The 16,181-nt window shown below is 34.1% G+C and overlaps 1 protein-coding gene and 1 pseudogene across 1 annotated transcript; both read right to left on the minus strand.

Moving 5' to 3' along the window:
• Positions 1-5,148: 5,148 nt before the first annotated feature.
• On the minus strand, positions 5,149-6,720 carry LOC137837178 (uncharacterized). Its single transcript, XM_068646069.1, has 4 exons — positions 6,538-6,720; positions 6,296-6,356; positions 6,028-6,214; positions 5,149-5,522 (listed from the first exon to the last, which is right to left on the minus strand). The coding sequence occupies exons 1-4, from the start codon at positions 6,673-6,675 to the stop codon at positions 5,480-5,482; spliced, it is 429 nt and encodes a 142-aa protein (XP_068502170.1). The 5' UTR covers positions 6,676-6,720; the 3' UTR covers positions 5,149-5,479.
• Positions 6,721-10,132: 3,412 nt separating this feature from the next.
• LOC137838256 (protein PUTATIVE RECOMBINATION INITIATION DEFECT 1-like) lies at positions 10,133-16,181 on the minus strand (annotated as a pseudogene).

The raw sequence follows: 16,181 nt of genomic DNA on the forward strand, positions 1-16,181 counted from the left end.
CTGATATAGCAAGCAAGTAATATTGCCATTAATTGGTATACTTCGAAGGAAATTTCCAATGAAACTTTTTTTCATGTTTTCCTTATTTATGAAAACAATATTTCAATGAGTTTCAACAAACATACTTAAAATAGAAATTGTTTTTATGGAAGTAAAATTTCAATTTTAAAGAACTCGTGTTTGAAGAATTTATTTTAAAATATTATTTTCATTATAAGGAATTCGTGAAATTTATCAGAGATGTTCTAAGATTTTTTTGGAATAATGAAGGAAATTACTTACACTCACATTCTTTACTTGCTTTTTGGACTTTATTCAATACTCCTCTTTTTCTTTTAGGATCTAAAAAAAATTCCTTTGCTTTACTAACATTACACCAATTTCTTTGACAGGTTACATTTATACTCTTTTTGTTTAGAATATATCACAACCTTTATTTTTTATTGTATATATTATTTTTCAAATAAGGATTGATGTGCTAAAGTATCATGTTATGGGGCAGGTAGAAGGGAAAGGTAAAATAATAAAAGACAAGAAAAAAAAAATCAAAATTTACTCTCGTTATTCTTGTTAGAAGGATAAGGTTTTATAAAAAAAGCTTGAATTATGCTTTTGTGAGTCAATCCTCAGGGATATTAGTTTCTTGTTCTATTTTATTTTTTTTAAGTTTCAATTTGGAATGTACTTTTTCAAAATAAAATAAAATAAAATTCTACTAATTTGAAAAAAGGGATTTAAATCATAAATTGTCTTTTAAATTATGTAATTCAGAATATATTTTAAAAAAACCATTTCAAATTATACAATTTAAAATATAAATTTACATTATGAATTAATTAATTTAAAATTATGAATTAGTTAATTTAAAAGATTTTACTAGATTTAGAAACAATTTTTAAATTATCTAATCCGGAAGGAAGGTAGACAAGGTACACAGACATATCAACTAATTTTAGATTATGTCTGAATTACACAAGACGTAACCAAACTCTTAAACATTTTAAGCTTTTTTACAATATGAATTGACTCTATGTCCTATGTGAACAATGTAGTTAATGCTATAAAGTTGTCCCAATTTTCTTATGAACTATTCATCATCTTCAGGATCCATCGTCAAATGGACAATTTGTATGGAATTTGAAAGAGACATAGTTAAAATTTTGGGAAAATATTCAGTTCCATGGATATATAAGGATTAATATACCTATAAATCTAAGCAAATCAATTTTCTCTTATACTGAAATTTTCATAATTATTTTCTAAAATTTAGGATTTCATACTAGAAAACAGAGAATATCTCCCTATAAATAGGCAACTAAGAGGATCTTCCTATAGATAGAACTAAGAGGATCTATATTCCTATAGATAGGTAACATAAGGAATAAACATAAATTCATGCTCAATACCCTTAAATCTACTTTATTTGGTTAAACTTAATCCTAAACCAAAATATTTGACATAGGGTTTCGTAAAACTTACCTACCATACATACATTATGAGAAATCCACGACACACTCACTTTAGCTAGAAGAAGATGATGACATTCCCACCTTATAGTAAATCATGGATTCTATTCAAGCACTACAACGAGAAAACAAAGAGAATTAAAGATAGACAGAAGAATTCTATCTAACCTTATACAACCAATGAGCTCCTTATACAACCAAACATAACCTTTTTCTCAGCAAATTATGGATGAACTGGTGTCACCTCATTAAATGGTGTCAAATCCTCTCCATTCTTGAGGAGATCCCGAGAGTCATCTTAAAACTTTATGAGCCTAGATGTTAATTTTAAGGAGAGCGAATGTTATACAATGCAAGATGTTTGTAGGTAGGTACATTCTCAATAATCACCTTACAATGGTTTAGTAGAGTTTCTGATGGGGTCATCACTTCTCTCCCTCACTTCTCTTACATGTTCATTCAACAATTTGCTGCCAACAAGGTCAAAGCTTCAAAGACGGTCGACTTATTTAACGTCAAGAAATAAGAGAGTGAGTCACTAAAGGATTATCTTAATCGATTTTTTAGGATCACGATACACATCTACCAACCAAATGAAGAGATGTTTATGGACGTTTTCATCAAAGGTCCATGGGTTAATCCCCTTAACGAATCTTTAATTTGAAATAAGTTTTATGGTCGAAATCCCATATAAAGCCTCTTCTCATATTGAAGTCGAGGAAGTAATTTAAAAAAAAGAAAGTAGAAGAAATGAAGAGGAAGAAAGACGTCAACCTTGGGATGAATGAAAGGAATGGAGATTATGGAAAGATAGGTACACACAGACAGATCGACATGCAGAAAAGTGATATATGTCTTATGTTGCTCGAAGATCGTAGGATTGAGTTGTTTGTCCTCCCCTCACAATTTCATGCAAAGAAATCCCCACAGATGAAAAGGTGACCAACAAACTTCAATTCATCGCCTAAACACATTGAGTTCTCAGACCTAGCTGCCATGCTTTTTGCAAATTTCATCAAACTCATGGCCATGACACTGAAAAGTGTTACACTCTAACATCACAACTCGCTCGACTAGCCTTGCAAGGTGACTTGCGTCACTATGAATGAATAACGCAAGAGGGGAGATCATCCCCAAAACAACGCTAGAAGATTAACCCCTACTAAGAAACCCTATAAGAAACACCTATTGATGGAGTTCACGCTCTCCTTCTTTAAGTTCTTCAATTGTAGATGGTTGACATTGATGGAAAAGACATGACAACAAAAGATTTTATTAAAAAATGGGTAAGAATGTGAATGAGTTTGGGTTTGGAGAATGGTGCTAGGAAGAAGGTTATGCCAACCTTCTAGCTTTTTTTAAGCTTTTACACTTAGAGAGTGAGAGTAAAAGAAAAGTGAGACTTGATAAAAATTATGAAAATCATTTAGGCAAAAACTCATTACTCAATTCAAGTCTTATTTTTACAATAGAAAAGCTCTTTATTTATAGAGCTAAAAGTGACTAATGAAACTTAAAAACTCTCCAATGTGGCGCCGAAAATACTCTTTATGCATGAGTTTCCATGTGGAAATCAATGCAACCCCAAGCTCTTCATTCAGGATGTGACAAGTAGCATCAAGGAAGAGGAGAAGGAAAGTAGGAGACATCTCTTGCTCCATGTGGAAAAAGACTAGTCACTTTGGGAAAAGGAAGGAAAAATGCTCCATGTAGGTGTCCATGTGGCATCTTTGTGGATGCCATTTAAACTTTCCTTCAAGCTCTTTTATTCTAATCTAAAATTTGGCCCATATAAAAGGACTAAAAATTCTAATACATGATTTTAAAAATTGAATTAGAAAATCTTAATTATTTTATAAAAATTTACAAGGCTTCAGAAAGAGAATCTTTTATTCAACACTTCTTCTCTTCTTAGCATGATGATGATTTAGGTGGCTGGGATGGTCTTCCATCATCTATTCTTGGGGATTTTAACACCATATCCAGCGGGGAATCCACGAGCTCTAGCAGAAAACGATATTCCCAAGCTGAGCTATCTTTGGAGACAAGGTGACCATGATCCACATTTGTGAGTTCTTTCTTTGACATGGAACTTGAAGATATAGCTCCTCACGAGGATGATCTAATAGTAATATCAATTTTAATGATGAGCAAAATTGTGCATCGTGTCCTTGTTGACCAATGAACCTCAACCGATGTTATGTTTTTGGACAAGTTTGTAGGGTTGTAGATCCCAAAGGTTCAATTAAAATTTTTCCATGGATTGTTAGTCGAATTTCTGGGTGAGCAGGTTTTGGTCTATGAACAACATTTACGGACAATCAAGAGGCAAACACCATAGTAATTCAATATAATGTGGTTAATGCTCCTTCATCATATATTTTACTCCTTGGTCGGCCATCTCTCAACGAACTAGGGGTTATGATTCAGTCCATTTGAAACTTAGATTTCCAATCGCCAGTGGAAAAGTTGTGACCATAATAGTTGATCAAAAGATGACTTGAAAATGTTATGAGAATATTTTTTGCACTCACCAAAGCTTGTATCATAATCACCCAAAATTCGATGTCAATGTGTTATACATTGACCCCTGAATTATTTATGACGATAGGTGACCACAACCCCTTGGCGATTTCAAAGAGACAAAAATAAACAAGGAATGGATGATCAAAATAGGAGTCGTTTTGTTCGAACAAATAGAACACGAGTTGACAGGGTTGATAAAAGCCAACATGCATGTATTTGCATGGACAACCTCCGAGATAGCGATAATTGCTCTTGATTTCATATGCCATCAACTTAAAATTTTCCTTAAGGCAAACCTTGTCATACAAAAGAGAAGGAAATTTAAAGAAGAAAAGTGAAAAGCGACCATCCACAAACTTGCAAGCTTTTAGTGGCTGATCATATACATAAAATCCAATATCCTGAATGGTTTGCCAACATAGTTATGGTGAAAAAGACAAGTAGGAAGTGGTGTATGTGTATTGATTTCATGGACCTAAATAACGCCTGTATGAAGGACTCTTATCCCCAATCCAATATAGGCGACTCAATTAGAGATATACTTAAGGGCATCAAAACAAGGGAGAATAAGATTGAAAGCTTCACATGGGTCAAAGAATATTATCTGAATTTGAAGATCAAATGACATAAGAATATTATCTGAATTGAAGTGTTGTATTATTTTAACATGGCAATTGCTGACTTCTTAAATTGCTAAAAAAGGAGAAGTATTATTCTATTGGTTGACTCAATAGAATGGTAACAATTAAAGTATGGGTTGTTTTGGCTTTTAACAGATCTCCAACTTTTTTACAAGTCTCTTATTGAGTGTTGTAAACAACTTTGGGATCAGCTCTATGTACTTGGGTTTCTCAGCTGTGTTCTTGCTGTTATGTAGCAGAAAACATTGTGGAAAATAAGGGTCGACAATTGTGTTTTAAAACTTTATTAAATAAAAAAATTAGAATAATATAGTGTCTTTTACACAAGTTCGCGGTGGTAATTGCTTTTGCACGAATTATAAATTTTATTCAACTTAATACAGGCCAACATGTATCCTGAATCCTCCAAATTTCCTGCACTTAATTTGAAAAGTGTATATTGGTGCAATAGGAACGAACAGAGAAGAACAGATATAAAACAAACAAAATAAGAATCTTCATGCAAAAATTCTAAGTTTCTTTTTCAGTAAAGATCAAAAAACTTTTTTTAAGGATGAACTGTTTACAATGCTAATCTATTAAATATAACATTAGTTCTTTATCTAACAAAATTATTTACTACAAATAACCACAGCAGAGCTATTTACTGTCTTACTGATATCCATGATGTTACGTGACAGCGTTTAAGGCCCAACAAGAATAACTGATCTTCTCTTAGCATTCTCTACATTTTGCAACACAATGTCTCAGAGCACTCCCGTGGTCTTTTGATCAAGAGTAGTACCTCTTCTCATAATCATTTTCACCAAAATTCATGAATTTCCCACTTCAGTTCAACAATGATATCTACATGTTGGATTTCCTCTCCCACCTGTTCTTGGTGTCAAGCCTACAAAATATTATTAACACATCAAATGATTGTGAACTGCTCACATGGCAAAACAAACAAGCAAAATAGCTATATATAAGCAGAATTGCAATACTACAAACAACAACCAGTGATATGCGATGTCAAAACAGAGATTAACCACAGCTACCAATGTGTGATATGTTAACAACCCAATAGGTGTGATTCAGCTGGCAACACAAACAGAGTTTATGGGGAAGAACTTGAGATCAATTATAACAAAACACATTTATGGGAGGGTCCAGGAGTCTTGACTATAACCAAACTCCACCAAAATTGCATATTAGTTTCATAATCAATCCTAAGTGCTTGTGAAAATACCTCAAGCTGCCAACAGGAAGTTAAATGCCCTAATTACGGTTGTTAACAAAAAAAGTGACTAAATCTCAACAACTAGTCTCATAACCGACCAAAGAATCAAAGAAAAACAAGGATTAACTATTGCAAACTAAGATCTATCAACTAAAGTGTAGTTATATATATATACCCCCAATGCAATTTTTGCTTATTTGGTGCAGAAATCACAGGTATATCATCCTTTGCGTCTTCATTTCTAGAATCAAACCCTTCGCAATCATTCCAGAGGCCTGATTCCTTGTGATCAACTTTTGAAGTTTGAGCTACACTGTCTTGGCTAGATAAATCACCACTGTGTGACTTTTTGTTGGCCCCGTCTGCAGAACCATAAACGGAATTAGAACAATATGAATAAATGAACCATCATTACAATTAAGTGGGGAATAAAAGAAAGAAACCTTTGGATTTTATTTTGAACTTTGATTTTGACTTCACTTGCAAGCGCCTCTTGTGTAGTTCCTATCACAATCAAATGTTCAAACAACGTTAACACAGAAGAACACCAACAACCAAAAGTAGTAAAATCCACATACCCAAGTTTCAAAATGTTGAAAAAATCTAAAATTTTCAATGTTTTTGAACGTGGAAAATGTAAAGAATGACGAAAAGTGAATTGAATTGAATTGAAGAGGGTACTCACACGAAATTTTTGGAGCTGGTGTTGGGTGACGCCTTTAGGGTTGAAATTAGGTCGGAGGCAGGGTGTGGATGCGATTGCAGCTTCTCTTCTACGATCCTCTTCTTCCTTTTCCATTCTCTCTTTCGTTTTCACTTTCATCTCCTTTCGTATGTTCTTATTGTTATGAACATAGCTATAAAATATTATTCATACAAATTTCAAAAATAAAAGATTTTAAAAAGATTATTTCAATATAAGAATTTCATACAAATTTCTTAAGATAACACATCAAGAATAAGAATGTAAGGATTTTTCCTGGAATAAAAATAAGAATGTAACGATTTATAATATTTTAAAAAAACAATTTTAATAGATTTATGTTTGTACTGCAAACCTTTTAAAATTTTGAAAAGATTCGTGTGAAACGATTATTATATTGATTTTTTTTATTAGATTTCTATATTTCATTTTAAGAGTTTGAAAAAAAAAAAATTATAACCATTAAAAAGATATAATTTTTTAAGTTACCTTGATAGGAAATTATAAATGGATAAATGATAAGGAAATTATTCTAATTTGTTTTTCGCATATTCTTTACTTTAAATTTATATTTTATTAAATGTTATTGTACTCAAAAGTTCATATTTTCTACTTTATGTAATAAGGATGAATATGTGAGTTTCTTTGATAGTCTATGAATAGGGGTGGTAAAGCGGGCCAGCCCGCCCCGTATTGGTCCGTCTCGCGTTTGGCCTGCAAAAATGCGGGTCAGGTTAGCCCGCAAAGTTATTGTGGGTTAGAATTTTCGACCCGTCCCACATAAGAGCTGATTCGCTGGTTTGTGGGTCAGTCCGCGTTCTTTTTTATTTTTTTTACATTTTGTTTTTAAAAAATTGTCAAATTAAACCTATATATTTGTTATTATCAAATCCAATTTTTTTTTTCTTTTTCAAACATAGACAAACATCAAAAAATTAAACATTAAGATAAATATCAAATATCACTATTCTTCCACTTCTAAAACATTAAAAATACCTAATTCCAAAACATTAAACATAAACATTAATTCAAAAATATTAAACATAAATATTATTGACATTCTTCCCTTTCAATAACATTGGATGCCGCCTCAAAAAAACTTTCATCCATTTTTTCATAATTATAATCTTCCCCGTCATTTGCACACATTAAAACAATGACAATTTTTTGTTTCTTGTGGGTTAGCGGGCCAGCCCGCCCCGCCCCGCTGTTGGCTCGCACGGGCCGCGGGCTAATGCGGGACGGGCTAATGCGGGTTAGCGGGTTGAAAAGGTAAGTCCGCCCCGCGTTTTTTACTTGCGGGCCGGCCTGCAACCCGCATGGCTCGCCCCACTTTGCCATCCCTATCTATGAACTCTTATGATGAATAAAAAGTTTTAGATTAGCATGTGTGTTGGGAAAGAAATTGAGACTAACGTACAATAAGATGGTGGTGAATTGGTTTTAAAATTTTATTGAAAAAAATAAATTTTTTTAAAATTGGTTTTAAAATTTTATTGAAAAAAATAATTTTTTTTAAAATTCTTTGAAAATAAATCTAATTAAAAATTGAATGTAATTAATTGAAGATTTAAGATTGATAAATATTGCATACAATTTACAAATAGATAGAAAAATAATATATAAAGATTGAGAAATGACATTATTAGAAAATCATTAAATATAACAACTAATTATTTTTTATTTTTAAAATTAGTTTCTATTTAATGATTTTCTAATAGTGGGATGAGAAATATTACACAAATTTATACTAGTTTAGATCAAAACAAATCATACAGTTAGTCTTAGTTATGTAATCTTAGAACAATTGAAATTCACTATCTTTATATGCCTATTACAAGCACTTAATACATGCAAAACATATACAAGTTAGAAAGCAAGCAAATTATCTCCAGAACACACTCAAGAAGGAGAATATGTTCTATCCACTGGTTTCCACAATCCTTCTCGAGGTTTCAAAATTTTGCATGCATAATCTGAAGACCAATCAGTTGGGGTTTCAAAATGAACGACCATGTAATCATCAAACTCATCATAACACTCCAACAACATGATCATCACATGCACCATGTGCATTCAAATTTTCATCATGGGTGGGTTTAGAAATTGGCAACCGAGACTTTGTAGTTGGGTTGCAAGATTTTGAAACCTCGAGAAGGATTGTGGAAACCAATGGAAAAGGATTTCTGTGCAGGTGGTAGAAACATGAAGTTTAACATGTCTGTGCATGAGAATGGAGTCATCCACTTCATTTCAAATTGTCCAAAATTGTTAGAAAGATCTCTACTGATGAGAAGTGTGACATGAGCATTTTCAACTAGGGCAATGTGTCAATGGCAAGTTACTCCATTTGCTTGGTAAGACTTGAAAGATCTACTTTCAAAGTTTTGAAAGATAACAATGATAGATGTCAAATAAAAAAATTTAAATGACATTTTATAGTTGATATTGAATTAAAAAAACATCAACTTAAAAAACTACTTTATTGGTTTAGGGTTTAGGCTTTCTAATAATGTTGTTTCTAATATAGAACTAATACATAATTACTAATACAAGATAATTATTTTCTATGGCTGGGTCCTTCTTAACAAATCCACTTGTTTCTTGTTCCATCACAGAACATGTCCAATAACTAACGATTTTGTTGGAGATCCCACATCGATTCAAAATCAGTACCATACACTCCCTCATGCTAAGGCTACCAACTTGTATGTGCGGGGGATATATTAGATATCTCATGTCGACTACAGATTATGACATTTTATTATTTATAAATGAATACTAATCTCACCTTATAAATCAATTTTACGAGGTTAAGTTAAACTTAAATCTATTCTTACAGCTAGTTGTGAACCAAACATTTATACACGTACACAACTTGTGACATACCTCACTCTCCATTTTTAGAGAAGCTATCCTAGCCATTACAACTGCTGCGGTTTCTTGGTCAAATCCTTGAACCAATTCCTGAAGAGAAAAATGATATAAGTAATTAAAAACCTTGTATTTATCAATTTAGTTGTCAATAAATAATTATCCTACACGAAAAATAATGCATATTAGGAACTAAACTAATTCAATTCAGTTTATTACATAGATATACACAATGAACACCCATAAATGAAAATAGATTTGAATAGATATCAGCATATTAATGGAAGGGGAGGAAAAGTAACTGTAACAGTTAATGAAGACAAATAACACTCAAACTGGTCTTAAAACCTGTGAAGAAGTGTACTCTTCCCTTCACCCTGAGGACAGAGAAAGGAAAAATGGACTTACAATGATCTCATTGCTTTATTGACATAAAACATACTGGTAGCATGACTGTATGAAACCAAGATAGGTAGTTATACCATCTTTGCCAAATTCAAATGTACCATGGATGAGATGAAAAACTGAAGCTACCTACAACCACCATCATTCTACAGACAAGGAATGCACCCACTTATATACACTCCCCTTACTCAAAATGGCTCTGATACCATATTACATAGTGGACTTTAAGCCTAACTCAACCCCATAAAACCGACTCATAGGATTGAGGTTTGCACCCACTTATATACAATAAAAAGCTCTAATCTCTAGTCGATGTGGGATTTCCAACAAGAAACTCACAAATGTCTCCCGTATCATACGATGCCGTGAGGACCTTCTTTATCTCCTCATTTGGGAGACCCTCTTGAGCATTGTTAGTGTAAATGCACTTTCTGCATTCCTGTAAATATCAGAATGGCATAACTACGGGGTATATACAATTTAAATAACCTTAAGTTTTTCACATTCTAACTTCTATACCCATTTTAAACTTTATTTCTTTCTCTGTATCCTTCCTATCTCTCTTCTCCTCCCTACGGAAGTATACACATTCCAATGAGTGTAAAAAGAACCTTTTCACATTATTCTTTTGCTGAATAACCTTATAAAATGGATACGCTACGCATGAAAGAATTGTATTGTATGAGCTTTACAAATACAAGGAAATAATGGTATGTATGGTGCAAACACGGATAAAGCATAAAGTAACCGTGGAAACCTAATAGAAGACAAGGAAGGAGTTACCTGGAGAATTTTATTTATAGTTGCAATTTGCTCTGTAGTTAAGAAGTTACATTTCAGTAGTTCTCGAAATAAAACCAAAATCTCCGAACTCAAGTTACTTGCAGTAAGGTTATCCAGTATGCCAGATATACTTGAACTATCAAACACAGATCTCATCCACTGAGGGATTTTACGCAGTTTTAGCACAGCTATAGCTATGAGTACTTGAGGGCTTTGTTTGTTCATGAATGATTGTGATGCTAAAGCAGGAGCTGCAAAAGATATTGTCATCTCCTCAATAATCAATCTACACCAGCTACTCCCTTCCAAGAGTTTTGTTTCTTTTGTCAGATTTTCCCATCCCAGAATCATTGACAGGCAGAAGCAACAATTTGTAGCCACTCTCAGATCATTATAGAAAACCAGCCCTTCCAATATGCTTCTTATGGACATTAAGTACCCAACAGTACATCTCAACTCTTCATGATTACTGTTTATTTGATCTGATATTCTGTTAAATAACTCCAACAGACTATAAAAAACAGCAATCTTGATTACAGGAGAACCAAAATGCAGAAGTCTGCACAAGTCATTGCAACAGATGCCAATGAAGGCTAGTGGCTCCAATGGTTTCGATGAAACAAGGAAGCTTTGCCAATCCACAAACCCTGGTAGGATAGCATGCAAGCTAGAATAGAAGATTTAGGATTTAAAACTCATTGTTTTAAATATTTAGAAAAGACCATTAAGGGGTACAAAATATAATTTTCTTACTTTAATATGCTACAATTTATTTGCCAGAAGTGGAGAAGATAAAATATACTTTTTTTTTTTCTTTTTGTTACTGATGTGAACAGCTTACCTTTTAACCGCGAAGTAATGAAGCAGAAGCACAAATATTAAAGTTTCTCCAGTGCTTGTTCCCTCGTCGTGTTCTACCAAAGCAGGTCCCTTCAAAGAAGCAGCAGAGACTACGGTGTTGACCATTGAGATTATAGAAGTATTAAAAAGAACGGCCTTTGAAGTCTCTTCAAGTGTTTTCTTGGTGGAAAGATGCAAAATTAAGGAAAGAATGTCAATAACGAAGAGACTTTGGTCACTTAAGATATCAACCTTTTCGGATGGAATTGAATACTCCATTATCTGCAGTAGTGGACGTGGTGTGAGAACAATCATTAACTGAGTCATTGTGTTTTCTAGTATGTTTAGGGATAGTTTGTCGGTTATAGAATTTTTGTAATGCTATATTTTTCCACCTCATCTGTAACAATGGTGGTTTTGCTCTACTTCCGTTTGGTGCTTATACTTGTATCTATTTATTTCTAATATTTCGTAATAATTATTGTAACACATCTCCAAATAGTTGTTGGTGGCCTGTTATGCATTATAATGTACTACAGATGTTTTTGCATGCATGGGCATTGTATTACTCAATCCTCACATCAGTTATTTTTAGCCATACAGAGTACAACTCTGCTCTGCCTAAAATGCTTGTAACTAACGTCCTCTGGCATATTCAAATTTGAAAATCGGGCTAAATGACAACGTATTAACAAAACTCAATAATGTGTCATGTCATCATTACGGATAAAGATTATGCATGAATGGGTTCGAATTTGATATTACGGGAGCAATATGAATAAATATAAGTTCAGCTACTCAAACCTTCATAGTTACCGCAACCCAATTTTGATCAGCAGACAGTGTTTCAGGATTCACTGAACTCAAAGTGTTAAAAACCAAAATCAAGATGGACATGTAAGTTGCTGTCAACAAGGAATTACTCAAATAAAACCAACTCCTGATTGTTGTCGCCATTCCATGCAGAGATAATTGCTCACAAGCAGTTGGGCAGACATGGACCATAGTTGCCATGACATTGAGAACACATACTACGTCACATTCATGCCTTTCTTCCTCCAAGAGCTGTGCTAATAGGCACACGAAAACTCTAGCTCCGTTGTTATCCTCTGTTGATACTAACTCTGATAGTGTCTGGACGTTAACCGTTTGATTATTGTTTCCGAGAATTATGTCAGTCTCTTCGAAGTTATAGCTTCTGCAAAATTTCAAAATCTGATGGCATAATGAGTTGATTATGTTATCTTGTTGAAACAACCACTTCAATGATACTGTGTGAATTCTTGCTGAAAGTAAGTCCCGTTCATCATTGTTTATGAGCTGGAATATTATCTCCTCCGCTTCTCCACTGTAGTGAATTTGGTAGTTCGTATTGTCAAGACCCCTTAATAAACTGTAAAGATTCACCAGTCGTGTCACGTTCATACTATCGGAGGTCCGACAATGAAAATCGCTCCTATTGAGAAGAATATATTGTTCAAGAGAAGCTAAAATCAACTTCTCATCTGCAAGTCTGGTAATTAAAGTCAGAAAACTGTCAGGGAAAACAGTTGCGATGAATTGCTAATCAGGGCAACAGGAGTACGAATTTTGGCAACGTAAGTACCTTTCATCATATAGCGAACTGGTGTACAAAATCAGCAAAACTGCAGATTGACAAGAAGGCAAATCCAAACTGTTAGTACTCCTTTGACCAAGCAAAAAGAGTAAATCGATAGGATCGTGAGACAGGTGTAAAACGGCCTCTCTAATTGGTTGTCCAGAATAATTTCCTAGTAGAGAATCCGTGAGTGAACTTAGCAACAAATATATTCTATTTTTCATCCTATCTCCTGTAAACAAACCCAGGCATTCATATGAAAAACTGAACCAACCGACTGAAATCAAAGTCTCCGCATATTCCGTGGCATTAATACTAGACTGCAGAAGCAGTATCGAATGAAAAGTTTCCAGCAATCCCAGGGCAATGTCCTCTTCCATTTCATTGATGCCCATTACAAGCCAAGGCAGTAAATGGGCTCTGCATGTATCTAGAATACTGCTTTTAAGTTCCAGCTTACTAGAGTTACTGGAGTTTCCATCATGACTGTATGCATATGCCTCTTTAAGTAGGTACAAGCATTGCAAAATTTGGTTGATATTCCTTTCAGAAACAGAGAGACAAGCTAAAATGGCATGTCTTGTTGCTTCCGCGATTGATTTTGACAGATCCAGAGCTCCATTACAAGATGGATAATGGATATCTTATAAGAGCCACAAAGACAGAGCAGACCATTATAAAGGTCTCGGGAATCATACCCATTTCTCCATCAGAATACTTTCTGAGGATACTTATCAAAACAAGAATCAGTTCCTCTAGTTGAGAAATTGATACAGATCCAGGGCACTCAGAAATGCATTCATAAATGAGCTTCAATGTCGCACACTGGACAGGGTGAAAAGGAATGTCCGACGAAAGTAATGGGCCTTTGATGGCTTCAGCAAACAGATTTACCAGAGATGTGCCCTTGGTTCCATCTTCAGTTTCTTTAGAGTTAACTCCTACATTGGAAGAGATGTTACAAGCATCATATGCACATTCTTCCCTGAGCAAACGTCTTCGAGCCAGAATGGTCAAAAGTGTTAATTAACAAAAATGTAAACTGTCATTCAAAAAAGAAACAAAAATGACAATTATGTTGTAAACTATAGCATCTTACAGTTGCTGGTATCTATTCTGTGAACTATGGCCATACATACTACTGACTTTTAACCATCCCTGGAATTTTAACGTTAACCACTCGTTCATTAAGCCAGCAACTTTGGTAATTCGGATGATGTAGGATATGGATGCAAACTCTTGGAGAGAAAGATACAAACAGGTAATCAACCTTTCCATTGAGATTCATGATATCAGATGTAATGCATGGCATGCCAGTGTTTTTTGTCTTCATATTGTTCTATACCACCTTTATATCTATTACTATGAGTAGTTATGTAGTTGAGTATACAAGAGACAAAATAACAAAATCCGTTTGAGACAACGTCCTAATGTCAATCTCTAGTCTACCCATCCAAAATAGGCTTCACGAAAAAGACAAAAGTTAAAACAAACAAGACAACCAAAAAGAAGTTTGGAGTTGAAGGCTCGTAACAAGAACAGAAATGAGGCTACAAATGTCTTTTATGTGTTTATGGAGATCATCATCCTTCTCACAATTCAGAAGAGCCCCAAGGCAGTGAACCTGTCCATTCAGAAATAGAAACAATCCATAAAAAAATTCCATTTATTTTAGAATTTAAAGACTACAAAATTACGTATAATAAGATTATTAACTTCTCTAATAATAACCTTAAGGTACGGTTTGCTTCTAGGATGGTACTATTTGCGTCGCCCCGTGTGGCGACATGGATGGGTGAAAAAAAGGGGTTTTTTTTATTATGATGGAGTTATTTTTTTTTTTTTTACCAAATTGGGGTCTGTTTAAAAAAAAATACAAATTTAGGCAAGTTGTGCCTAATTGGGACGACTTCATATGCATAAGTCGTCCCAATTAGGCCCGACTTCTGTCATGTCATACTAAAGTCGTGCCAACTTGGTACGACTTCTGTCCTGTCATACTGAAGTCGTGCCAACTTAGCACGACACGTCATAATTTTTTTGTTTTATTTTTAATTTTATTGTTTATATATTGGGTAGTAAGTTATGTAATGTTAAAAATTAATTTCTTCTCATCATTACGTGTTCTGTAAAATCATTACTTCTCAAGCTATTTATTTTGCAAATTCACAACAATAATTCTCTATTTATTTTCTAAATATAATAATTTTTCATTTATCTATTTATTTCCAAATTCAATAACAATTTTCTTCATTTTTTAATTAATCAAGTTATTGTATTACATTACCGTCAAACATGATTCATACACGATTATCCAATTTTTTGTTCCTTAAAACTAACACTCTTACAAAGTTATGTATCAAATTAATTTTTAACATTACATAACTTACTATCCAATATATAAACAATAAAATTAAAGAAATTTATATATATATATATATATATATGACGTGGCAGAAGTCGTGCCAAGTTGGCACGACTTCAATATGACGGGGCAGAAGTCGTGCCAAGTTGGCACGACTTCAGTATGACAGGGCAGAAGTCGTGCCAAGTTGACACGACTTCTGTATGACATGGCAGAAATTGTGCCTAATTGAAACGATTTCTGCATATGAAGTCGTGCCGAATTGGCACGACTTGCCTAAATTTATAATTTTTTAAAAACGGATCCCATTTTGGTAAAAACAAAAAAAAAACCTCATCATGGTCAAAAAACCGAAAAAAGGAGCTCCTATCAACTTGTTCCGACCTAGGATAATAAGCTCATGAGTTTAGTTTTACTTTCACCAGCGAGAAACGAAAGAAGACTTCCATCTCCAAATTTGATTCAGACATAACTCGCTTCTTTTTGGGTGTGAAGCAGTGTCAAACTACCCAACAAGCATTAGCTCTCCCTGAAAAGGAGGTGATCCAGCCGCACCTTCTAGTGTGACGGGCGGTGTGTACAAGGCCCGGGAACGAATTCACCGCCGTATGGCTGTCCGACGATTACTAGCGATTTCGGCTTCATGTAGGCGAGTTGCAACCTACAATCCGAACTGACGACGAAAGTCACAGTACCATCCCGTTTGCTTCCAGTTATGTATGTGGGTGAGGGAGAGACTGCAGGTAAAGTGGAGGGCAT

This window comes from Phaseolus vulgaris, chromosome 4, assembly GCF_000499845.2.
Source record: "Phaseolus vulgaris cultivar G19833 chromosome 4, P. vulgaris v2.0, whole genome shotgun sequence".
Lineage (NCBI taxonomy): Eukaryota > Viridiplantae > Streptophyta > Magnoliopsida > Fabales > Fabaceae > Phaseolus > Phaseolus vulgaris.

What these genes read in the sequence shown, in the direction of transcription:
- LOC137837178 (XM_068646069.1), bottom strand. Translation starts at nt 6,675, where the DNA reads ATGAAAGTGAAAACGAAAGAGAGAATGGAAAAGGAAGAAGAGGATCGT. An exon ending in ACCAGCTCCAAAAATTTCGT is followed by an intron (nt 6,357 to 6,537) that starts GTGAGTACCCTC and finishes TGATTGTGATAG; the next exon opens with GAACTACACAAGAGGCGCTT. An exon ending in AAGCAAAAATTGCATTGGGG is followed by an intron (nt 5,523 to 6,027) that starts GTATATATATAT and finishes AATATTTTGTAG; the next exon opens with GCTTGACACCAAGAACAGGT.